Source organism: Bombyx mandarina, chromosome 11, assembly GCF_030267445.1.
Source record: "Bombyx mandarina strain Sakado chromosome 11, ASM3026744v2".
Classification (NCBI taxonomy): domain Eukaryota; kingdom Metazoa; phylum Arthropoda; class Insecta; order Lepidoptera; family Bombycidae; genus Bombyx; species Bombyx mandarina.
The window spans coordinates 12,908,796-12,936,375 of record NC_143218.1 but is presented as its reverse complement, the minus strand read 5'-3'; the positions used below and the strand labels follow the sequence as shown (position 1 = coordinate 12,936,375).

At 35.0% G+C, this 27,580-nt stretch overlaps 1 protein-coding gene across 6 annotated transcripts in view; it reads right to left on the bottom strand.

Moving 5' to 3' along the window:
- The window catches only part of Fife (regulating synaptic membrane exocytosis protein fife), a 135,560-nt gene that overhangs the window by 19,342 nt on the left and 88,638 nt on the right, over positions 1-27,580 (bottom strand). For 3 of the 6 annotated variants that reach the window (XM_089730995.1, XM_089730990.1, XM_089730991.1), the window contains 8 exons: positions 24,148-24,358; positions 9,252-9,366; positions 6,011-6,116; positions 4,614-4,767; positions 2,373-2,606; positions 1,936-1,998; positions 1,486-1,658; positions 497-631 (listed from right to left, as the gene is read on the bottom strand). In XM_089730995.1, the coding sequence (XP_089587121.1) occupies positions 497-631; positions 1,486-1,658; positions 1,936-1,998; positions 2,373-2,606; positions 4,614-4,767; positions 6,011-6,116; positions 9,252-9,366; positions 24,148-24,183 (1,016 nt within the window). In that variant the 5' untranslated portion in view covers positions 24,184-24,358. The remainder of the gene's footprint in view (positions 1-496; positions 632-1,485; positions 1,659-1,935; positions 1,999-2,372; positions 2,607-4,613; positions 4,768-6,010; positions 6,117-9,251; positions 9,367-24,147; positions 24,359-27,580) is intronic. The other 3 variants (XM_089730992.1, XM_089730994.1, XM_089730993.1) reach the window with 3 other exon arrangements.

The window sequence follows — 27,580 nt, the reverse complement described above, 5'->3', positions numbered from 1 at the left end:
TGCTGGTCTGCCTAAAAAGGTAATAAAAAAAAATTAAAAAAAATGACTTTAATTTGTAGAGTTTTCGTCAATGAACAAGTGACTCTGAAAGCTTGTCTTTTGTATCAGCGTATCTGCTGGTAGTGACTGTAGATAAAGGATAAATAAGGAAAAAAAGGATTGTGTACTTGTATGAAACCATGGTAAAAGTGAAACTTTTTTTCACATTATAGACATTTAACTCTGACAAACAACATTTACATTAAACACTGACAAAAACAAACAAAATAGCGTGGAGCACTGGTACAAATGAGTAATAGTCTATACACTACACGGTCAGCTGCGAACTATAGGCGCCGCCATATTGGCCTTTGCTGCTTTGACGAGCGCCTTTCACTTTATCTCTACTCTGCCGCTGACCGTCACGCGACATGCAACACACAGACGAGTTTGAGACGACAAAGTTTGAGACGATGTTATAAAAGTTTCACTTTAATACATTTCTTCAGCAACTCACAGCTGACTGCCGCGGCGTCTAATCGGTCTGTCCTCGTCGACACTCAGTCCCGATATTTGCGGAGGTGAGTCATCTTCCGTGCGATAGGAGCTCCTACGTGATCCCGCTCCCGCCACCACATCTACTGCTGACGCTCTATTTTAAATAAATACCGTTAAAAAATGAAATAGAAACTGCTTAAAAGATTTATTGTCCAAATTTTTCATTATTTAATTTGTAAAATTCTATGTGTAATTACTATATTCGTGCCAATTTGCGTTTTTAATGGATTCAATCAAACGGTCAGCATATTTATGACAGATTGGTGACAGAAAATCTGCTGTTAAAATGTCGCTGAAGCTCATAAAAATTACTATGTTAATATCGCCACTCATTTCGAGACACGAGGTTAAAATACCCAAAAGTATTGTATATCGGCTTTCCCACCATTCACACGAAACGCAAGATGCTGTGCGGTAGTAAAACGCAGTTACTTACCCCCGCGGTCTTAAAATAGGCCTGGTAAGGCATCAAATTAAATTCATCAGTATCTAATCAACAACATCAACATCTTACAAGTACAAATTGTGATGTTTTTGTTGTCATTTGCACACATGCAAGCTTCCTGCGTGGGCAGATTATTTCATGATGATAATCTATTTGGCTATTATTCGGAAGACACGGGTATGCGGATTCCGACCGCTTCGAGCTTATAATCATGAGTATTATTTAATAGTTGTATTTTAATCTATTTTCCCTTCTTATATTTCGCCAACTCTACATTAAAAAAATCCTGCTTATTTTCTACAATTGATCGGCTGACACGAGGCGCTACCAGCTCTAATGTCTGTATGCGTTGTTGTTATTGACCCCAAATTTTACACTCCGATATAGCACGTATTTATTTTTGTTTTCCCAAATAAGGTTTATGTTAAGTTTAATTTTTGATTCACCTCCCGATACAAGAGGAAGTAACAGTAGGCAAATTACTACAGAGGTAACATTGTCACCTTCTAGACATAGGAGGTGGTGCAGCTAGAACAGGCTGGTGCACGGGAGAGTGTTGGTCTTCGTCGACAGAGCGCTGTCGGGGGGCTCGCACGGAGCGTCTGCGCACTGGGGTGGCTGCGCTGGGACGCCGGGACTCGGACGCCGCTGGGGTAGCGCTCCCGCCGCCCTTCAACTGCCGGCGCGGGCAGCCTCGTTACAATACCGTTCTCACAAGCAAAACGCTTAAACTAAAACGCGGACCCGCATCATTCGTCACTACTCCCTGAGGTGTCACAAGATTATGAATACTTTTCTCTACGCCTAATGTATCTTTTGTTTCACTTAACTTTTCGTGTCAATCGTTTGTGTCAAAAAGTGCGATCGGCGTCCTTATTTTATTTTAAGCGTCCTGTCTAAAGTATGGTATGTGAGTGTATGTAATATTTCGTGTCTTTAAAGTAATTGCGTACCTTCACGCCTGTCGTTCGTAGTGGGCAGAAACGGGTTTGAGTGACAATTACCCTGGGCGTTGACTGTCACATAAAAATTTTCGATATTTTAATTCAAGAAAAAATATAGAAGAGGAAAGTTAATAGAGCTCCCGATATTAAAATCATTACTTGGGAAAATTAGAGACAAATAAAATAATTTAAAAATATCCTTTGACTTACATTCATTTCGAATTTGAATGCATGAATTACAAATATCAATTAAAGCCAAAGGTGTAAATTTCTGGTTTAAATTTCAGTTTCGTTGACTTGTTCAAGTTATTTACGAAGACAGACACGAAAAAAGCAAGACACCTACATTCTAATCATCTCTAATCTAAAAATCGCATAAGAAATTAATAAAAGAGAAAGACACAGGTGGTGTACGAAGTAGCACTTTATCCCGAGGCAAACATTACTTTTTCCAATTCCTTGAGTGAGGCCGGTGACACGTCAGAGTGCCGACGCAGTTCTGGGGAGCGCGGCGGTGCGAGGCCGGACCCAGAGCCTCCGCTGCCGAGGCGAGCTTCTGAATGTCGTCGCTGCAGTGCGTCCAGTACCGGCACATCCAACAAAGAATCTGTGCTGTCCTGCGCGGCCGGTGGGAGTCGCGGGGCTGCCTTTCGACGACACACTGAGCACCTCCATGAGTTCTGAGCGCATTTTGAAAATCGTTGTACAAAAGCATTTCTGCAGACATTGATAAATGTAACTCTACTCAATAAAATGAAGCAACCTAAATATAAGGTTTTTGATCAGCTGATAAAGTTTACCTAGTAAATTGTAACTTGACTGATAACAAAGAACTGAATTATTTGAATACTGTGTGTGAGTTTTTAACTGAAAACAGAAGGATCCGGCATGAGCTCCAACAAATTACTCTTAAATGATTCTTATTTGGCAACTAGTCGCTACCAGTGCGGGTTTCGTGTCGTGTTTATATTTCGAGACTGTGCCATAGATTTCCTGAGGACTAAGAATTTTATTCGTGATAGTAAATGTGTCTATATCTACAATATGTGTTCGCCAAGGAACACAACGTGGTGTACGAAAAAAATTAAGCCTGTCAAATTTATGAACTAGCGTAAAAGCAGGCTCATTGTGAAATATGTTGATGAGATTTCAAATAAATCTTTGTTGGCAGTTGTCAGCATCGTCAAAATTAATACATTGCTAAAATCTAGGTTCACAGGCTTAACGTTAGTTACTCGATTTTCAATTGGTCAGGGCAATTAATTCTATACTAATTACTAAAATGTTAGTGGACCGTTTGTGCCAGTTTTCTAAACTAGATAAATTATTTTATAGATACTTATACAGTATAACCACAACGTAAAGACGATGGGTGGACGAGCTCACAGCCCACCTGGTGTTAAGTGGTTACTGGAGCCCATAGACATCTACAACGTAAATGCGCCATCCACCTTGAGATATAAGTTTTAAGGTCTCAAGTATAGTTACAACGGCTGCCCCACCTTTCAAACCGAAACGCTTAGCTGCTTCACAACAGAAATAGGCAGGGTGGTGATACCTACCCGCGCGGACTCACAAGAGGTCCTACCACAAGCAAAATGCTTATTGTAACATAAAATTAATTGCCTTTCACTTTGTAGTGTTTTGAGCCCGAAGAAGCTTACAAGATGTAACGATAAGTACGGACAATTTTACCAAGGAATATTAAATTAAAAAACTTCACTAAGCCGTCGCTACGATCAGACGATCACAAATAAATATTGGAAAACCATTTAAGCTTCATTCACTTTACTTAGTTCTCAATATAAAATAGCTTGTTATAAAATATATGTACTTTGAAATACTTTTCAGCAATATAATATGACACGATGACGATGGTAGTGCTCATAGCTGACTTAATTTTAAGATGTACAGAAGTCCATGGACATCAAAATTCGAGTACCGCTGGTTACATTGTGGCATGAGATTGACTGACTAAATATCTTTACTGTTTATCAATCTATGCCCTTTTGAAATAAGCAAACACTAGAGAGTAAGGTATAAAAATGGATGAAGATACATATACGTAAATATTACTAGTACGTAAAGGTTCTATAAATATTTAAGCTCATATAAATGTCCAATTTTGTGACCATTTAAAATTATTATATGTCTAATTCTCAATATCCCTCACAAAATAAGGGCTAAGAAAGTTAGTTTTCAAAATTGAAACTTTAGCATGTAACTCCACGGGGAAGTTAATTAAATTTACATAGCTCTCGCTTGAACAGCGAATATATTTTATAAATATTAACTTCTACATTGAAAAGTTACTCCTATTGTAAATAGCAACTTTATTGTTTACAACTTTTAGTTATTGTTTTAGTTTTAATTCATCTCATAATAAAATGAAGCTCTATGATTTTTTTGTGTTTACTTTCTTAAGCAAAAGTACATAGTTATTTAAATTTTGATTTTTCACCGATTAGTTATTAATTTATTTAGATTTACGTTATTGATTATAGAATGCATTATGAGCGCACATGGGTAAGTGCAGCGATGCGTTTTTAAAGACAAAACAGATATAATACATTAAGATAATTATAGTTATGATGTCTTAAGTTATCGCATCTTTTATTTATCCATCTAGAATAATAAAAGAGTGTCGAGCCGATCGTGCATTTAATTGTTTAAAACAGTAATGATACCGCTTCATCGTCACTAGCCGGCTTCGAATATGACGAGCAGTCCTCGCAAACGCGATGCTGGCATCCGTTGCAGACATGAAACACCTCACCAGGCTTCAGTGCCTTCAAGCAGACGCGACATGCACCAGCGCGAGACGGAGCTTTGCCGGGCTCGCTGTTGAAATGTAAAAGATCATTAAAAAAAGAGGACAAAAACATTTTTTTTATTGCTTAGATGGGTGGACGAGCTCACAGCCCATCTACAACCCATAGACATCTACAACGGAAATGTGCCACCCACCTTAAGATACAAGTTCTAAGGTCTCAAGTATAGTTACAACGGCTGCCCCACCCTTCGAACCGAAACGCATTACTGCTTCACGGCAGAAATAGGCAGGGTGGTGGTACCTACCCGCGCGGACTCACAAGAGGTCCTACCACCAGTAAGCATTGGTAAATCTTAATGGATTGACAAACGGATACTTTTTTGTGATCTGCAAATAGTATAAAATATGATTCCAAACAAGTAAACGTTACAGAAAATTTAAATTAGCATAATGATTGTATCTCGAATAATGAAGATGAAATATGAAAAAATTAAAATGTATTTATTGTTTTTATTAAATATTATATGATTACGAAAATATTCTGTATTGAACGAGATTAAAAATCATGAGAAATCTATTAAAATTTCGTGGAATGCGTATCTCATAATTTGTTGAAAAAAATTAAATCACAGAGTATTCTATTTTTATTATGAGTAAACATCTCTATATATTTATTATTTTTCTATTGTTTAGTTAGTAGTGAAGCTTGGACAATCTTCGCAATAAAGTGAAAAAATCTAAACAAACAATCGGTACGTTCGTTGATGATACTTTGCCAAAAAATTTGTCAGATGCGCGAAAGTATATACTATGAACACACCAATAAATCATTGTTAATGATAAGGCGAATATTAGAATTAAATGTCTATACTAATATTATAAAGAGGAAAGATTTGTTTGTATGTTTCTATTGAACAGGCTCCGAAACTACTGAACCGATTTGAAAAATTCTTTCACTGTTTCGAAACTACACTATTCCCGAGTGACATAGGCTATATAATATTTTTTTTTTAAATTGGGTTCCTCACTATAACTCCAATAATGTAACTCAATATTAAATATAAAATATTACTTACATCGCGTGCCCTGCGAAAACTATTGATGATAGAATAAAATAATGTACTACGACTTTGTAGAACACATTATTATTTACAAAAAGTGTCGTGACAGCGTATGTCTAACTATTATAGTTGTGCCGCAATAAGTGTAAAAATAAAACAAGTTCAAATAGCGTTGAATTTTTTGTTAAAAACCCGAGCGGAGCTGGAGCGGGCCGCTAGTTTATTATATTTGGAAGTAACGAATGGTTACCGCTCGGTTTTAGGTTGCGCGGCGGGCGGCGGCTGGCCTGGTGGTGGGGTCGGCGCTGGTTCCACCGCACTTTCCGTCACTCCTTGTTTTGGGCCTAGTTTTGTTACTGTAAAAACAAATAAATATCAAATTGAGAACAAAAAATACGTAAATTAAAATATAAATTTTATGTTTGTATACATTTATGTTGCTTTATGTTTATGCCAAATGAAAAAGAGGGCTCATTATGCTTTTGAATAACTTTATTCAATATTTATGTTCTCAATAAAATTTAATTTTTAGTTCAATTACGCCGGACTCTTTGACAGAGTAGACTCTTGAATAGACTTAATTGACCAAAGATTTTCGATTGTAAGTAGACTTAGTTGTTTTTGAGAAAACTGACATAGACTCCTTCCATAGCGTCGTTGTCGATTAATTCGGGTTAATATGGACTTTATTCTTTGAAACCATCCAGTTCATTTGAACGACGGTATGTTCATATTATACTGCTTTTTTTGCCTGTGTGAACCAACTCTAGACCCACTTATTGTTAAGCTATTACCAGAAACAAGAGAAATCAGAACATGAATACCGTGCCCTACATAGAGACATGAGGCCGAAGTCTCAAATGTCTTATATAACGGCTATTCAACCTATCAAACCGTAAAGCATGCCTGCTTCGGAGCAAAATTAAGCTGGATGGTGGTACCTACCCGTGCGGGCTTATAAAACATCTTACCTGCAGTAAAAAGTCTGCTCAACTATGAATGTAAAACATCCAACGATGATGAAAATTCAAATAAGTCACGAGTATGTTCCGTCGAACAAGGAATATGCTGAGAATGCACGAAGGTGACTTCTATACCTATATCGCTCGATTTTTGCGAGAGCGTAGCTGGAGGTATTTTGCTATGAATATTGAGAAATAATCACGAATTCTTTGGGTAACTTTTCCAGATAGTGCTGAACGACTGAAACGTTTCGCGTAGAATGTTCTAGTTCGATATAGTAACATGTTTATAAACATATTCTCAATTTAAATAACTTATACTAGTTACTAAGCACGCGTTTTAACGTGATGTTATCGAAACATCGTTGGTATGAGCTTACCACTCAAATTACGGTAAGTAGTTACTATTGCTAATGAGAATCATGCAAGCGGTAAAATCAAAGCGCTGCCTACCGCAGAGAACTCCTTTCAAGTCTCGTTTAAAGAAAGACGTGTCACTGCGTTCCAGAAACACTGTGGACACGGTTCACTCTACAGGTTTGAAGCAAAACGATATCTTGAAACATACCGTGGATCAAAGCAGAAGTCTGGTAGAAAAATAAGAATTGTTCCGATGACGCTAAGAAAATAAGATCATAAAAGGAGATAGGTACATCATCTTAAACAATACCAAAAAAGACACTCCCTTTGCAATATACGTACATACAAGTCTTTAAGACTCTCTTTAGTCTCAGAGGTAGAATTATTCTTGTCCTAAAGAGTCTCGTATCGAGTAACTATGCCAGGGTTCAAATCCTCTGGCACGCATCAATTTTACAAATAAATACGTATTTATCAAACGTTCAAAAATAACTTTTATTTTGGACGAATACTATTGTGGTAGAAATATGAATTACATTAGTAATTTATAAATAGATGTAGGTAGTTACTAGTGTTTAGGCGTATAGTAAGTCTAGAACTATCCTTTTAGATGCTAGAACGCATAGATACTATAGCAATAGATACTGCTATGAACTAAGAGTTAAAAACTATGAACTAAGCTTAAAATTATTAAAACGGGACTTAACATAAAATAAAAGGGTTAATATTGAGACTGTCATTGTTTATGACCAAGTGTAGACAAGCATGGGTAGACCATGATAATGAAAGTGGGTCTTAATCAATTTTATGTTCAACGTGGTCACAGTTAGTGCGCTCGTGACCACAGCTCTTGATAACACTCGACTGAAACGTCGCAAGGAGATGTTCAAAAGAAGTAATTGTTTAATGTAAATTATATTTACTAATAAAAGTAGAAACGTGTAAATATGTATATAGTTAACTGAGTATTACAATCGTCAAAATGATTCATTTAATAATTTTCAACGCTAATTACTGAGTTAATAAAGCATAGATGTTGTTAAATGTATGCAGACTATGCCTTACTAATATAAATAGAAATGTGTAAATGTGTACATAGTTAACTAGTATTAGATTCGTCAAAATTTTCAAGATTCATTTTATAATTTACAACGCTAATTACTGAGTTAATAAAGCATAGATGTTGTTAAATGTATGTAGACTAGGCCGTAAATAATAAAGCCAGAACTTCAAATTTTACCCCGATCTTCAAACTTCTACGTGACTAGTTTGCGAACTTAAGAATTATGGTTGTTATCTTGATAAAATGCGATACGAAATTATTTTAGGTGTGCGCCGGTTCATGTCTATATCTTCAAAGTTTGTTCAGCTTAAACTTTCGGGATCGCCGTAATCATGACTCCGCTATATTTTTGCTCATTCATACCGATAAAGAGAATTTCACCCAAAGTGATGAATGGTTATTGTTTAGTCATAAGAGATAACGATAGGCACCCTCTGAACACGTTAAGTTACCATAGGGCTGTGATTTTCATACATGACCGACGTTTTTATTAGCCTTTTTTTTTTAAATCACACGTCATTCTTACAGTTTATTATTGTTAGTTCTAAAAGTAATGGATTCTTTTATCGACAATAAATCAATGACGGTTTATGTTATTTAATAGGTTGGGCTTCTCTAACTGAAGATCCTTATTATTTTCCTCTTTTGTTTCAAGAGCACTTCCCGAATATCTTGAACATCCTCGTAGTTCCTTTATTACACACATTTCAGTTATTACTTTTACTCTTTTTGCTCATTCTAATAAGGTTTTTGATAGTGTTCGTAAATAGAGACACTATGACACTCCTGAGAGTAGTAATTATCGTTACACATGGAGGTCGACAATATCAGGTACACATTCATGGGTAGACTAACTCGGTTCATATGCGAGCTGTTGGAACTCGGAGCATGTACATATATTATATATAATATTAGATTATAAGCAATTGAAACCTTGCATATTTGATAAAATATCCCCACGGAATACAAAGGTATTTTACACTAGGGATATGTCCTCTAACACGCATTTGTTAAACCTTTAAGTTATACGATTTCTATAATCACGACTACGAGGCATGTACATTGTAACAAGAACATTTGTAACAAAACTGTACTAAATGGCTTACCTTTGTCTTGGGCGTTGAGTAACGATGAAGAAAGTGTTTGGCGTAGTTTTCCGAAAGTGCCTGGCGATTCTATCTGCCCAGACACAGTACTTGTCGTGTCTTCGGTCGCCACCATCTGCGTCGAAAATATTTCATATAAGTAATTTTCAATAAAGTAACCGATATATTATGAATCCTTGACCTACATCGATGAAAGAAAACTCTACTCACTGAATCTAATTAATTTTAATAGTAATTAGACGTATCATAGGCCCACTTGGATAAATCTAAGTTTCGCCTTATTTCAGCCCCAACCTGTTATGAATGATGGAACAAAGCAATTGAGACTTCGACCCTATGTGAGGTGGGTGGTGACATTCATGTAGTGCTGCCTAGGGGCTCTTGTAAGCATTTAACACTAGATGGGCCGCTAGCTTGTCAATTCAACAAGAGCAATATAAAAATTAAAAAAAACATTGAGATCATCGACATTGGTTTTCATATTACGAAGTAAAACCTGATACTTTTTACATGTTTTATGATTTTTGTGGATTGTTTCTAGCAATCGGGATAGCAAACCGAAATGAACAAAACAATACAAATAGGACGCTAACTATAGCGCCTTGACTTTTGGGTCGACGGTCGTGAGTCCAATTCCCACTACGGACACACATTCGTGTGACGAACAAGTTTGCAACTCATTGGGCGTTATACATTAAGGTATATATGGTAATTTTGTGTTTTTTTATAAAGTTTACAAAGGACAGGGAATTGCAGTTTGTGTCCAGATGATCGAGTGTCGTGTATTCCTGATTGTTTATTATTTTTGTCAGTGACATATTCAATTATTATATAGGTATATGAAACAAATTTAATTTGGCTTTCGGTAAAAATGTTGTCTCAAATATTGCTCTGTCAAATTGATTATGTCATTGCTCCAACTGCAAAATTTATTATGCTTGTTATCTCTGAAAGTAATTTTGAAGACATTAAAATACAAATTCGTGGTTTTGAAAATTTTAACCTACATCAAAAAGGAGAAGGTTTGCAATTCGACTTTTTTTATGCGTATTACCTTAGAACTTTTATCTAGGTGAGGCTATTTTTCTTTTTACTTGAAAGCTAAAACGATTTTTTTATTGCTTAGATGGATGAACGAGCTCACAGCCTATCTGGTGCTAAGTGATTATAAGAGAGCACAGACACTTACAACGTAAAGCCGCCACCCATCTTGAGATAAGTTTTTTTCCTACCTAAGCTGATGGCATTGAGAGGCCAATTCAGCGTAACCCTAACAAGTAGGTGAGCTCACGGGGCTCTAACCAGACGAAGTTGCTAACACTAACCCTAGCAAAAGCAGTGCTTCGCAGAATCTACCACCGGATCGCGGATCGCGACTTACTGAGAAGATCCTGCGAGAAACTCAGTTGGCTGTGTCTGTGGGTTAATTTACTCGCCGAGCCCTTCGTCGCAAGCGACGGGTTTGACGAGAACGAAGTTGTAAATCTCATTTTTATTATAAAATGGTTGCTTGTTCCTTCAAAATGAAACGCATTTACTGCTTCACGGTAGAACTAGGTGGGGTGGTGTTACTTACTCGTGCGGGCTCATGAGAACTAGGTGAGGTGGTGTTACTTACTCGTGCGGGCTCATGAGATACTCTACCACAAGCAAATGCTTCTCGTCTGGTCCCATTTAGATTTATGTTATCAAAATCTGATCAGTAATTTATGAGTTATCCTTAATAATGTATATTTAATTAACTTCGACTACATTCATGATATTTTCATTTTATGTCGTTAAAATTTTTTTGTTGTTAAAAATTTGTTCAATAATATTTAGGTGAATTATTTATTTAGTCCTAGTTTTGATAAGTGTCTTTAAAATATATACTTAGATGCTTATGTTTAATATTTTAAGTAAACCTTAATCGATTTATTTATTGCAAAATTTCCTTAATACATATTTATATGGAATGTGTTATTTTAAAAAAATCTACTTGATAGAAGATCCGACTTGATTTCCTTGTTTAACGACACAAATTCTGTATAATGATAAGTATGTTTATAAAACACTTAACTCTGTAGAAAACTCATGTCGTGGAAAGCGACACCACCCCACGATAAAACTCTTCATACAAAAATAACGACTCCGTAATGCTGTCGTAAATTTTATGGGGAGCAACAGATGGAGAATGAAATACATCAGAGACGGGAAAATCAATATTGTCGCCTCTCGATCTGAACTTTGGAGGGTTTTTATTGCTACGCCATCAAGCCATCGCAAACTTTCTATTTTAGTAAGTATAGATCATGTACTCTCTGTAAGCATTGTTATCGAGAGACGTGTTGCCCTATTTCTAATTATAATTTATATGTATTATAGGTCATGTGACGCGCCTATGACTCGAGAATAGCTTATGATGAAAATAACTTCTCAAGAACGAACTAAAATGGAATCTTTAAAGTTCAAAGGGTGCGACAAGATTTTTATTGAGTAAATAAATATACCTATATATAGTTATATCTATACCTATACCTATATACATATATGTAAGCTTTTAAAAGATTAAGTGTTTATAAGTTAGCTTGTGTTTATACAGGGTGGCCCATAAGTCCTTTGATATGAAAAAAAATTTTTTAAAATAAAACTAATTACATCATGAATTAAATTTTTATTTACATAAAAAGCTTAAAAAACGGGAATTATTTTTTGAAAATAACATCTCCTAAATGTAATCCGTTGCGATCACGGCACTCTTGCAAACGACGTCTAAAATTGTCGATGACTGCGCGGCAGGTCACTGCTGAAATGCTTGTCATTTCTCTGCGGATGTTTTCTTTTAGGGCCTCAATTGACCGCGGGTTTGTGTCGTATACTTTAGCCTTAAGGTAGCCCCACAAAAAAAAATCCATCGGGGTCAGATCTGGACTACGTGGAGGCCAGGAAATGTCTCCTCTCTTAGAGATAACTTTGCCAGGAAAAAGTTGACGGATAACGGGCATAGCAGTGTTAGAGGTGTGAGAAGTGGCCCCATCCTGTTGAAACCACGTCCTGGCATTAAAGCCTGAAAAGTTTTGCAATTCTGGTATGAAAAACTCTTCGATCATAGCCACATATCGCTCCGACGTAACAGTAACTGCGCGCCCTCTGCCATCCTCAAAGAAGTAAGGCCCTAGGATACCATGGGCTGACATAGCGGCCCAAACAGTCACTTTCGGACTATGTAAGGGCTTCTGATGCTTAAGTTTTGGATTGATGGGGCTCCAATAGCGGCAATTTTGTTTACTAACATGCCCGTTAAGATGGAAATGAGCCTCGTCAGAGAACATTATGTTATTGAAGGAAGTAAACCGATTCAACATTTCATTCGCATAATTTTGTCTTTGAATACCGTCAGTTTCCTTTAATTCTTGAACCAACTGAATTTTGTAAGGGTGCATATGTAAATCTTTCTTCAAAATCCGTTGTAACGATGTCCTGGATACGTTTAATGCTCTGGCGCGCTTACGAGTTGACTGTGTCGGATTTTCGCGAATAGACTGTGTCACTGTGTCTATGTTTTGTTCCGTACGTGACGTCCTTGGGCGACCCAACCGCGGTTTATCTAACGTCGAACCGGTCTCCTCGAACTTAGCAACCCAGTTCTTAATCGTTTGAAGAGTTGGAGTGTCGTCAAAGTTGTGTAAACCTTTGTGTTCTCGAAAGAACAATGGCAATTTTTTACCTGAATGTTTTAAAAGGCGTCTAAGATTAAGACATAAATGAAACTTCATCATTTTATTTGCTCGTTTTTTATACGATGTTAGATTTACGTGGCAAAGCCACGAAAAAATGTTAATTTAATAAGCTTTTAATTCGATTTTTGTGTACTTCCGGTTTAATACATTTGTAAAGGATGGCATTTATACTATTGGCACAAAAAAGCAATATTTTTGATAATTAATAATATTCAGTATTTAAAATGAAAATAATAATATTAATTATCTTTTGTTACAATTAGTACTTAATTAAATAACTAAATATGTAATAGTAATGGCAGGACTGCAGATGAAATGATTTTAACAGTATGACAATTGACATAATGCGCATCACTGTGCCCGTCCATAAGGCTCGTGAGTGGAAGAGAGAGGGAAATACTCGCTTCACCGCTCCGATTTTTTATGACCCAAACTGCATGGACAAAATAATTCTACTAGGTATAGTAAATTAGCTTTGCAAGCCTTCGTTTGTCGCAAATATGTGACTAATTCGTTCAAAAGGTTAAAAGTACTTATCTCTGACACACATTTTTACACATTTACAAAGAAGAAAGAACACACTATATAATATGTATATGTACCTAGGTAGCTCTGCAATTGCTAAGGGTACCTACTCGAGTACTATTAGAGGTGTATCCTTGGTTCATCTATGATAATGAAACTAAAAATGTTATTTAAACATATCGTTTACTTATTTTTTCAATTTGTTATAGTCCGTGCCTACAAAAATCAGAGACATCTCTTATTGATAGATAACCTCAAATTATAAAGTAAACACGTTGATATCTTTTTTTTGTGACTTTCTAATACCAAAAATATTTCTGATTAAGCTTAAGCTATGTTATTCCTATCGTTTTAGTATTTTTTTGTTTCAAGACGCCTCAAATAGATATCAGGTAAAATGTTGTATAGAAAGCTGCCATTGTTCTTTACGCCGCGCAACGGTTGCCGAATTGTCGTTTTTATAAAACTCGCGCACACAAAACGCACGGTCCGCTCCGGTAAAACGCTCCATCGCGACTAAATTCCCAGAAACCGAAGTTACTCCCCCCGCTTCCCCTGCACCGCTCACGCGCGCCCTGTTCGTTTTATTCAAATTTTACTTTTCAAAGGACTTATGGGCCACCCTGTATAAGAAATACGATGCACGCTCTAAAAAGTATTTTTATATTTTAGTGTTATGAAATAAAATGGTTTGTATGTAGTGTTTCTATTATTCTGTAGTTCATTTACGCTAACGATCATTCCCAACTTAACGTTTCAGTTCAATGCAAGCATCAACTATTCCTGTTCGATAACTCGATGCGAACATAACAAAATAACACCAACGAATTTTGTGAGTTTCTAGATTATCAAGAACTTGTATATGTAAGAGTTATTAAGAAATAATGAAATGGTAATCAACAAAATACGGACGATATAAAAGCTATTGCTGGTCCTCGATGGATACAGGTAGCTCAAAATAGAACCAAATGGAAGGGCTTGGAGGAGGCCTTCACCATGTTTAATGGGTTCCTGCCAAACATAAGTGAAGAAAAATAAAATTTATTAAATACCTATTTACTTTGTATTTTAGCAGGAAATAAAAGGCTTCTAATTTTATTTTTTATTTTATTTATTTATTTAATCAACAATATGTTATAAAGATAGCAAAATTAAAATAGACTAACATCTATTTAACTTGCCTAGCAGCTCAATTCACTTTAATGCCCACTTTGCTTCAGAGTGAATTGAGCGATTGCTTCGAATACACCGATTGGAAGACTTATAGCTTGGAGCGTTCTTCGCCCGGTAATACTCGTAATATACCTACATATTTAAAATTGTTTATTGTTGTCGTATTATTAATAAAGTTGATTCATTTAAAAAGAATATTATACGTAGTATAAACTAGACCACAACATCAATACAGCCAGCCTCACGGAGAACAAGATGGTGCTTTTACGATTTTCATGAATATTGTATTAGTTCAAAGCAAAAAGCCTGAGCCTCATCCTAGGGGAGTGTGTGGGATAGTTCGGCCACGACTGACCGCAACTTCCTTTATTCCGACGTTATTAGATTTTCTAGCGGGTCGGCCGGCTAGTGTGGTAAAGCGCTTTCTAGTTAAACGCATAATAAATGAAGACTCTAAATCACTTATCTCACAAATCAAATCATTGCTTTATTACGTGTGTGTACATCCTTTTAATTCGATATAATTAACATTTCCTTTACTATATATAAGCAACAAACGGTGCAACAAATGATATATAACAGTAAAAGTAAGTCCAATAAAAAACTCCTGTAATAAGCAATAACATACTTTGAATTTGTCCAAGAGTATGTCAGTACAGTTCATTGCTACAAATGGGTTCCGACGACGGTAATTTTTAAGATAAAAAGGACCGAATGATGAAGCGTTCCCATGTTTGGTCCACTTGTTGCCTAAATCTACTATTTACCTTATAGCACTAATTACTGTAGCTGACAGATATTGTCTTTCGTTTGAAGTGCTTTTTGAGAGTCTTTTATTGGCTATTTCACTTATAATCTAAAGCTAATTTTGGTCGCCAATGTTTTTTAGTTCATAAATGATAATTTGCAATCACTTACTTTAATTTTACTTTACTTTTTGAAGCCAACTTAAGAAGCGCATTACTCTAGAATAATTGCAGGTAATTTTGTGTTTGCCCATTTGTTTAGATTATATTTGGAAATATAACAATCACGTTATTAAAACTCAAACTAAACCGAAAAAAAAGCCAAACGTACTTTGTATACAGAATATATTTTACTCAATTAGTCAATTGCAGATTAATGAACGTATTCACAACAACAGTATTGTTAAGTGAATGTTTCGTACCAATAAAAGTTTTACACAGCTTACATGTCCTACGTAGTGCAGTCCACAAATAGTCCAAAACGAACACTTTGTGTTCTGTAAAACTTAATTCAAATTATACATTGTATATCGAAACTACAAATTCACAATTAAGATTTTTGAGGACGAAACTTCACTAACGCCAGTAAATACATTTTAAACTGATAAAAGTAGTCGTGTGTAGTGCAACTGCGAAGAGTATATAAGCCTTCACCACTTTTGTTCAAGAATAGTCATCCCCGTACATTAGTGCAATTTCAGAAAATGCAGCCTAGTTGTATTGTACATAAATACGCGAAGTTGAAATGAGTTGATGCCTGGTTGATATTAACATTATTAATAATGATTTGTAATTATTAGTGACATGTGTGAGCGGTACGGTAATATCGTTCGCTCGAGTGCTAAAAAAGTGAGCATTTTAATTAAACGGTGAGAGGTTCGGATCTCTTAACCGACGGTCTATTTATTCTTTATTTATTATTTTGTTCGAACGTTTATGGCACAATAGAGGCGGTCGCAATAATGGGCGGCTTCTTTCACGTGCGTTTCATCCGAACAAGCCCTCGATGGAGGCTGTATGTGGGAGGGCCGACCCGCGGGTGAAGACCGTACAAAAGAATGTAATTACACGTCATGAGCAAACCACTCAATTGCTCTTTTATTGTATTTTTTTAAACAGTAGCTACTTAAACTATTGCTATATTAAATTTCATTTTTCTTATTACTAAATTTTATAAATATTTTACAAAGGAGTGTACGTTTTCTCAGTTTCTCCCAAACAGCATTTTGCACTAAAGTGAATCATCCCAAATTGTTTATGTGGTCGATAGCACATTTTTAATAAAGTCGTAAAGGAGAATCTTCGTACATTCTCATTCTGTTATTGCGATAGTTCGCAATGAGAATCACGAGTACGCCAAGACATCACGACTTGAATGATGCTGCTTGTATTGAGTGAGTCCAGCACCGTCTGTTGTATAGCTTTCAAATAGGAATATATGTGGGGATAAATCTACAGGTGGAGAGACAGTAGTAACTCGAAGAGGGTAGCGAGGCAATTACGCATCTTCTGATTACTAGCTAGAGAGACTAAAATACTCTGACTGCGTGCTGTGTATATTACATTTCGATTAAATATGAACAGACATTTGTGACTAATTTAAGATCGATTGTCCCATTACTGAAAGCTAAAATTTAGTATCATGTGCTTATGATTCTTGAGGATTCCGTTTCTTCCTACATTTTATTATGAGTTAAATATTTTTCCTTATTTACTCAATATAAAGCAATTAAAATCAAGCGCTTCACAGGGTCCAAGGCCCCGTGCGACGGGGAGTCATTCATTTGAAATTCACACAATTAATATACTTAATGTACATTATTTCATGAGTTGTAATTTTCTGAATTCAAAGATGAAACAAGCTGGAGATTGGATCGTTAATCTAACCTACATTTTGTATTTGTACTGGGCTCTGACAATGTGTGTTATACGACAAAATTAGTGCGGGCACAGTGGAAAATGGAACGGAAACCTACTCAAGCGGCCCTTGCACTGAGTCGACGTGTGAGATTTATATCCGTACTTAGCCTTTATTACGCCCGAAGTGAAGGGTACTTTCGTCTTCGTTAAACAATGTAAGAGTTAAAATCTCTGGTTAATGTGTGGAATTTTCAGATTTGAAATCCCAGGCTTAGGATTTATTATATGGGCTCAATTGCAACGAGTCGGCGATTAATTTAAAGTAAATTTATTTGAAATCAAATGTAAAACAAATAAATTACCTTGTTTAGATCAACTTTTATTGAAACTTATTAATTTCAAATATTTTTTAATTTTAAGCTTTTTTACAATTACAGAAGCATATATTTTTCTATTTTATTTTATTTCTATTTCTTTCTATTTTTTTGCATTTCTTTATTTCCATGTATTTAAAAAAAAATTAGGGTCGCATGTTTACTTATTGCCATAAAATGATTTGAAAATCATGTCGTGTTGAATGTACGAGCACATACCTACATAAAAAATATAAACAACACATTCCGCTGAAAGTTAACTACGCCAAATGGTGATTTAAGCTAGCTAAGGACGTCGTTTGTCCTATTTGATACTACACGAATTACGAGAGAGATGTATCACTACATCACGCTACCATAATATGCTACGAGCATTCGTAACTTAAGCTACAATGTTTGCAGTGTTCTAACAAAATAATATGTAACAATTTATCCCGGCTTGCCATCTAAAGTTAAGACTTGTTTACTTCACTTCGGTGATCTAAACTACAAGATCACAGGTTGTTATATACAGTGCTTTTTATAGCACAAGTCGGGTAGAAGTTTTACTGGTTGGTAGGACGTATTGTAAGCGTGCACAGTTAGATTTCTGCCTATTTTTGCCGCCAAGCTGTTATTGCGGTTCCATTTGAGAGGCATGACACACATTGTACATATAATATTGTACAACGAGTATCGTGCAATATAATTGGGAATTCGAGTTCATGTCTCAAGGTAAGTAGCAGGACTCACAGTGGTTGCGCTGGTTTAAAACTTAGTTAGTTTTAGGTTTCGAAAAATAGCAACATTTTTAATTTGGTTTTGCAAATCCTGTCCCATCCCTCTCCGGCACTTTACCTACGGACGCGTGCGAGCGAGATCGTGTGGTGACATCGAGACGAAAAAATATGGCTGAACAACCGCGCGCGCGCTTCGTGTCTTTGTTATGTTAAATACGTAAATAAGTGAAATCGTTGGTGTTCCTCATCGCGGAGTGGTACGAGTCTGCAGTAAGGACTACATAAAGGTATTGTGCATCCTTCCTTTAACGCAGAACTGCCGCTTCTTATCGTTTCTTCCCGCAGTCTGTGTCCTTCATTTGCAACGACCAAATTTCAAATATTTCGTAGTTTGCTTATCTCGCGTCTACACACAGTGTGATTTTTATGACCTGTGATAATTGTTTAATAACAGGTAAGCCATTTGATCGTTTGTACTCTCCTAAAGAAATAAAAAATTGGTGAGCTGAAGATGTGTGGTTACTAGAGAACATAAGCCTCGAAACATGACTGGCCATCTGCCTGATGACTCTGAGATTTAAGATTGTATTTAAATCCAATAAAAAGATGGCACCGCTACACACGTAGATGCTGCCCCACCCACGCAACGTTCTCTAATACCGTTAAAACTTGTCTACAACAGACGTTAATTAATTCTAAACGAGTACTTTGAAATAAGGCATTTACTAGATAGAATCACTGTGACGTGTTTGAAATAGATCTCATTTGAATAGAATATACTGGAACATCAAAGTTCCATTATCGTTCACGGGCCACTAAATGATGAGCTGCCGTGTGTGTCATGTCAAACTTTAACTTTCACTGCAAATGATTGCTGTAGCGAACAGAGTTTGTAATTAATGTGTTGTGGTATTAGGCACATATTTCCAAAGACATTAATAATAATCGTTGTGATCTATGATACATATATCCTTTGTAGGCTGAATATTATTCATTTTGAATGTAGAACACATTTATCAGGTCTCCGATTTTAAATGAAATATGGAGGTTCTTAATTTAGAGTGATTGTTATTATTTGTTATAACAGCTATAGGCTATATATATGATTTGATTCTTGTGCATAATTATATATATAAAAACTAAACTCGAAAGATGTATGTTTTAAAAATCACATTTTATAATTAATCAATATTGATAAGAGTATGGGAATTTCGTAGATCTCTTTTATATAAGGTTAGTTAGACTCAGAGTACTCTTGATGCTGGGTTATATTCAATTTCAACCATAAGAATGAAGTCTTGATTTTATCGGTACCTACACCAGTTCTGCGGCCATTTGCCAAAATAACTTCTAAGACATAGGTTGTGTTTGTACTTCGCTACACCAAAATGAATTATTAAAATGCCCGTAGCTATGAATAAAGTAAATTAAACTAAAAGTTCAAGTTGTGGCAGCGAATTTATTGAACGAATTTCAGAATCCATTAACATGATCGTAAACATCCAATTTGTTATTTAAACACGAACACACAAATTATAATGTAAAATGAAACTATCAAACTTTAATGATGTCAGTTTGTTTAAAGGGTAATTATTAAATTACTTTTAAATAATTAACTGATTTTGTACAGTTGGAAAAGCTACATTTAATTTATGCAATTGCGGAATTATATGAACAAATAAACAGTAAAATAATTTGACTGAGTAGTGCTTTGGCTTTATTTAACCGTAACGTGTAGAAAACATTGACAGTGGAGATCAGCTTAAAATAGAACTCTGTTGAAGAATATATTTCTTCTGTGCATGTGTTTGTCAGTGAGATCCTCCTAAACGGCTGGACCGATTTTAATGAAATTTCTTCAGGTGCATTCGAGAATGGTTTAGATTTACAATTTGCAGTCGGTATCTAGGTTAGTTATCTTTACTGGAAATAATTTATATGGCAAAACAACGTTTGCCGGGCCAGATAGTATTACTATAAAATAATTTTAAATGAAAAAACTCAAATAGTTCTACAATAAATGGTATTGATATTAAATAGGCTGTGTAATATTGGCCTATGGACAGCAGCGTTATCCAAATATTATATGAGTGTACTGTGATCTCCAACATGCACAAAATACTTGTAGCAGAAGCACACACATTTAGATGCCAATTATAAGTATGGTGCCGTTATACAATTCCACGTCCACATATTACGGGGCTGTTTGCGGCAATTACATTGTGATGTCTATTTAGAAAAAAAAAGATCGTGATCGTCAGAACTACCTCTTTTTATAAAAACTGAAAGTTATTCTGCGCATGTCCGCAACAGAGATTGGAACGATCGGCGACTATGAAGTTTGGATAATCGTGTCTTTAGAAGATTGCAGGTAGCAAAGGTGTTTAAAGCGTTAATTTTTATATTATTCTTCTATTTAAATGTAAATTATATAATTTCATTTTTGTAAATTATTTTTTTTGTCAGTACGATTATGTGTATATTGGAATTATCCAAAAAAACGGTCTTACTCGTCTTTGCCTTTCTATGTGTATCTCGTTTTCGCATCTAGAACTTTGACGTTTAGTATTAACGAAACTGTCTGACTACTCAGGAAACCTCTTTTAGTATCTACCCAAGTGATATTATAAAATTCAGCATTTATATTATAAGGAAAGTAGAACTACCATTTATTAAAGTTTCGGGGTTTTCGTCCGGTAGGGACTACCGTCGTACTAAGTCTAGCAATGAACGACGAGAATTTTTATATTATGCTGAAGATATTTTTATGGAAGTAGTACGTAATAATAGTTCTAACCTAGTTCTTGTCTTAGGAAGATACCATTTCCTTTTACAGAGTGCTCAAAGTTTTTTTTTCGAAATTAATTTCATTTTTTATTGATCCATGTTCCTTCTAGCTTTATTTTCCAAATAGGTAATATACATATCCACTCGTTTTGAGTCATACAACTACGCCAATGTTTTGATCCTGGGACAGTGACAATTTTTATTATTATTCACGCATTCACCAAACCTGTGTTAACCATAAACTTTTTTTAAAACATCTGATATGCTCGTGTCAAGCGTTACAAGTATTCCAGGGCTCAAATTCAGAAGGCAGGTGTACATAATGCGTGTTTAAGGATAACTTGAATGAGTTAATAATAGCATCGTGTTATTCAAATTAAACCTGCAAAAATTATGATTTATGTTTATTTTCAAGCTTGCTTACAATAATTTCATTAAAAATTATAAATCCAATTGTATGAAGACCTTCATATTTTAGACTGAATTCTTAATTTGCTAATGAGACTCGACCACGCCTTGAAGTGACTTTATGTCACATTTGTATCCTGTCAGATCAGAAAAACGATCTGTGATTTCACACGAACAAAAAACAAGTAAACAAAATTAATTTCATTTATTTTAAATTTTTTAATACATCTAATATGAAGAGTATTAAAAATACAAAATTTAATGGAACATTAATATACATTCAGACTGCTCCATCGTAAAGTCCAGTCGTTTCTGTTTTGTGGAAATTAAAATCTAAAATAGGAATACATATAAAGTTGAAAGAGTTGCTTTAATATGCACGCTTTGATAAGCTGAGCCTTTATGCAGTCCGCCGTGCACTAATAGAGTCGTCAAACTAGAGCGGAGCTCTGACGAGTCTTTTCAACAGATTTGCGACTCGACTGAGTTTCTTTTTGTATTTAGATCCAAGTACAGTTGCACATAGAATAGGATTAACAGCATTTAAAAATTTCTATGTGCAATCCACACTGATACGTTGATTATGAATACAGATTGTCTCAGTTTTAAATATTTTTACACGAAACGTATTTAATAATTAAGTCCATCTAAAACTGCAATTTTTAATTACTCAATTATCAGATTATTTTTCTTCGTTTATTTTAATTTTTACTGAATCTTCATCTACTATGTTTCTATGTAGCTCCATTAATTTGAACCCCCTAAAACCTATCTAAAATATCGGTAGCGTGTCATAATATGTCGCGGTATCGAACACGTGTACCACCATCCTATTTATATCTGTCATAAAGTCATCACGCATTTCGTTTTTAAGATTTGGAAATCCGTTGTACGAAAGAAATTGAGACCTCAATCTTCAATGTCTTAGTGTTGGTAGCGGCATTCATCTTCTGGTGCCTATGGTCTCCCGTAAACGATTAAAGACCAGATGGTCTGTGAGCTTGATGCCATTTTCACTACAATAAACCCACAAAAATAGCTTCTATCTAATAAAAACTATTACTACAACTGATACTAACTTACAAACATATATCTAAATACTAATATGTATTTCTTATCAGCCGCCATGTTTTATCTACATTCACGGAGGAATTATGAGTTCGTAAAGAACTATACCTTACTATAATGTTTGTTTGGTAGGCTTATTATGGGCGAACACGAAAGCACAGTATTTTGCTTTGATGAGGAAGAAAGACGTTTCCGCTTAACGGAGCGTTAACTGATCGTGCACGTTAGTGAGGTGACATTCCAGCAAACACAAATACCTACATAAATGGATTCACAAACTTTGAAAATTAAGGAATATTCGGTTTAGGAATCTATAGAAACATTTCAATATTAAAAGAGAATTGAGAAACAATTTTGGACGATTGGCTGGGTATGTTTGTAGCCCAGATTTTTTTTAAAAATGACATTGGTTCTTGTAGGTAATTTGATTTAAAGAAAAAAGAACGGGTTCAATTATTATTTAAGAAGATGCAATACTAGAATGTTAAAATAAAGTAGTGAAATGAGATAAAAATCAAACAGTGCATAGTATTTCATATTTAATTTGTGCCCTGTTGTGTTACGAAATTCTTCAAATTATTTAATTCCGTGTTATACTCAGTGCTTAAAATTTAACAAGAGAGCGGACTGCTACGGGGAATTTTAATTAAAACACAGTACGGTATGCAATAAAATCAAAATAGCTATTCACATTTCACACAGATGTCACTTTATTTATGAAATATGTTCCTAAAAATTCTTCTGAGATTATTTGCTCACGTTTTCAATTGATTTAGTGAATGTTTATAATTGCTGACCATGTGAAACGTTAAGCAAAGGAATGTTTGCGGCCTAATGGCAGGGACACATTGCTAAAAATATTGGATCGCTGTTTCAAATGTGGGTCGAATGGGAAGCTTTAATTTAGTTGTCGACTAGTAGATAGTGCTAGTTAAATTCTTCTAGAAGTGTTGACTTTCTTATATATTTATGTTGACGACGATTGTCGACCCAAAAATATATATAAATCCGATTTTAGTGAAAAACAGAATTTGAGTCTAGACAGTCTATTGTAAATACACCTTATTTTCGAATTCTGAGATAAAACATCAGCTCTATTAGTACTGTAAAGCTAAATTCAATATGCAACCTAAGAATTTTTTTATCAGTAATATTGCATGTTCGATCATTATTAATCATTGTCTTTTGAACTGTAAGAATACTAAAGATCACAAACGACTCAAATATTTATGGACACACGTTATCTATGTGATCTATAAGATCATTTAATATTGTAATTTGTAAATATTGTTTTTGTATATTGCATTCCGTAATGTTACTGACGAGGATACCAAAGACAGAGAGAAGTGGAGGGTAGAGTAAAGAAGCTGACCCCAACACCATGTGGGATAAATAGCTAGGAAGACAGGGAGAAAGATAATATTGTAGTTTTAGTAACAATGAACCATTAAAGATGTTTCTTTGTTTAGAAAAATAAAACGAATATTTTTGTTCGACATGAAAACAAATTGACTTACCTTCTTCATAAAAGACATCACGTTGGTTGGTAACATGTTGCGGTCTGTTCTTGCTTCGTCACTACAATATCACATCATCACCCCACTGGGAACACTGCACAAGCGACTTGATTCAGTCAGGGATGAGAACTTCACCAATAAAGCACGACATTTTATTCACTGATTTTGAATCTACTTTAAGGATGTCAGTCTGTTAATTATCTGCGTGTACCTGAAATGAGTAATACTGTTTTAGAAAAGAAGTAGTAATGGAGCGACAGCGTAACAAGCTCCCGACTGATCTAGCGAAGCAATCGGGAGAGAATGAGGCTATATTCGTGAGTAGGCGTTCAACAGGTTTCTACTTTGCTTAGTCAGTTAAGGTTCTTCTTTCAGATTACACTAGACGGGACGGAACGTAGCAAAACTATTTTCAGAGATAATCACATTCTTTACTATTATTGTTAGCCTTGATTACATGTAGATATTAGCCATGTGATTTACGTAATCGTAAAGTTTGGATGATATTGGGTAGTTCGATATTTGGTTTATATGTTATTAACAATTCATCACAATAAATTAGTAATAGTGCAATGATTTTATAGCGAAATGTAATTTTAACTGCTCCTTCAATCGATTTTTGCTAAAAAATTACCATTTATTTTATTATTACACAAAATTTATAAGCTTAATCACACTTCGTAAGCGAAAAAACAAATTCAGAATAGGTTTGGTACATATTGAAGATAGATATGGAGATTCCTTATAAATTCCTTTCATGAATTTCTTATAGGAAACGGTATTCTGAGAATCCATTATGCTAAAGACGTGTTTGAAGGAAAATGAAAAACTTGAGGGAATTATTATCTTAATGAGCTCAGCGATCCGCTCTGCTAATGTGTTTGTAAAGTTATTCTTAAATATTTTACATAAAATTTATAGGTATCTATTATAATTTGTTCTAATAATTAAAATATTAAAAAGTTGGATCATTCAAAAGCCCTGTACAATAATACATTTAAAATATTAAAATTTTAAGCTCAAACAGAGAAGAGTAGAATGAATTTAACTGAAGGCTTATAATGTACAGCCATTCTTCATGCTTGAGGCAAATATGAATTCTATTCCCGAGTCATGTAATCCGCAAGTGATTACGTATTTAAAATGTTGGAGCGCGACGGGAACGGAATTTAGGTACAAAAATCCGTAACGTATCCAAAAGAAAATCGTTTAAACGTGCGCTGATTGAACTGATTTTACTATTTGTAGGTTACTCTGTCGGTATATTCCAATTTAAATTTGGTATATTATCGGAACCGAGTCGATGCGACGGTACCTGAGCGGAGATTGCATCGCTAGTTAAATCGATACTCGATATCTTCAAAGGCCATCCACTAGTTATTTGCTGTTGCCGTACCAAACAAATAAATTGGACTGCTCTATGTAGGTTTACAGTAGTAGTCGAGAAAGTTTAATTGGATTCTTTCAGAATTAACTTTGTCTTCAAATTTATGTTAACTATTATTCATAGTATCATTATTCATTTCAAAGGTGGTAAACTTGCTTAAACTTGCAAAAAAATTTCTGTCATTACATAGGTATGTGATGACGGCCTAAATTAGAACATCCTCAGCTCTTTCCATGGGTGTCGTAAAAAATAACTAAGGGATTTAGGTGGTAAGGGGTGACACTAATCTCTGAATAATATTTGTATTGTCAGTATTGTGATCACCAACGGGAATTTACTAGTAGTAAGACGTATCGTAATTTCGCACGAGTAAGTACCATAATCCTTTCTATCTCTGCCACTAAGTAGTAAGGCATTCCTTTTTGGAGGGTTCTTAGATTGGAACAGCCGCTATACAATACTATTGAGACTTCCGGTAAACCGGTAACCACTTAAAATCAGGTGAGTCGTAATCTTTTTCACTCTTTCTCTTCCTTTTTAATTTTATTTTTTAACGCTATACAGAAAAAATAAATTAGTAATATTTACTGGTTAAAGAAACATAAAAATCCAGACATCAAACCTCACAGAAAATGTACACTGTACTTTTCAGAGCCTCGAATCTGAACTGCCAAATGTGAACAAAGCTAGGCCCCTTCGTAGAGTAAATACTCCTTTCATATTCAAAATATTTTCTCGTTTGCTGCCTCAGATATTGCAGCTGTTGATTTTAACTTGTCCGCAACGAACAAAGCTGGCTGGTGGTAAATTACGTAAATATTTTGCTGGGACATTGAGTGCGATATTAAATCGCGCGAGTAAGTCGATTACAGGGGCTATCTAGCGCGGCACGCTGCGCCGGATTACGCTGGATGATTGGAGTGGGCTTACGCCGAGCCTAACAAACTAACCTAAGTACTTTATCTCCTCTTTTTACACACTAATAGTATTTTCTGTGCGAAAGCTTTTGATGTTGGCACCGGCAATCGGTGTATTTTTGTATCTATCGGTATATATTGTGCGAAAAATCTCAAAATTTCAGAAAAAAAATTGCTGAGAAAGTGTATACTGACTTGTTGATAAATGATCATGGTGCGTATTATTTTATCTAGATCTGACTAATACCTGTTAAGTTATTAGCAAATTTTCATTTATTTATAAAGTATTCTTATAGGTTTTATTAGTTTCATAGGCAGACGAGCTTGTAGAGCAGTTGGTTTTATAACAATAATAATAATAATGACTCTTTATTTGACACTACATGTAAAGAGTAAGCATATAAAACAGATAATAGACGGTGACATAAATTGTCGGCCTTATAGCTGAAAACGATCTCTTCCAGGCAACCTTGCAGTGAGAGCAATAAGCAAACTAGCATGGACGGTGCTATATCTTAATAAACTTACATAAAAATATATACTTATATACACATGTGAAAAATAAATACACTATAAGATAGACTTACATACGATTAAATACAAATAAATACTAAAAATATACAAGTAAATACAAAATAAAATAAGTAGCAACTTATACAGTGATATCGTAGGAGCCATATTAATGTGCATTGGTTTTATGCCATTCTCGGAGCCTGTGGGCCGTTCACAAAGCTAATTGCGGCATACGCGTCCTTAAAACCTGCTACCCAAAGCTAATTGAACATTTATTTACTCTCGTTCGAATATATTACAAACAATATCATAATTAATGAAAACTAGATGATGACCGAGCTTTGACCGGTTTTTTTTTTGATAACGCCATCTTGTTGTGTCTTTAAAGCGGTTAGTTGCCCTCAATTAAGAAAAATAGTATTATTTTTCGCCAATAGATGTCGGGAAGAGTTGATTATTGAAAAGACGAATAAAAGAACATTTTCTGAAAATAAATCGCAGTTAGATCGATTTATCGCCCCCGAAATCCCCTTTATACTAAATTTTATGAAAGTCGTTGGAGTCGTTTCCGAGATTCAGGTTATTTATATATATATATATATATATATATATATAT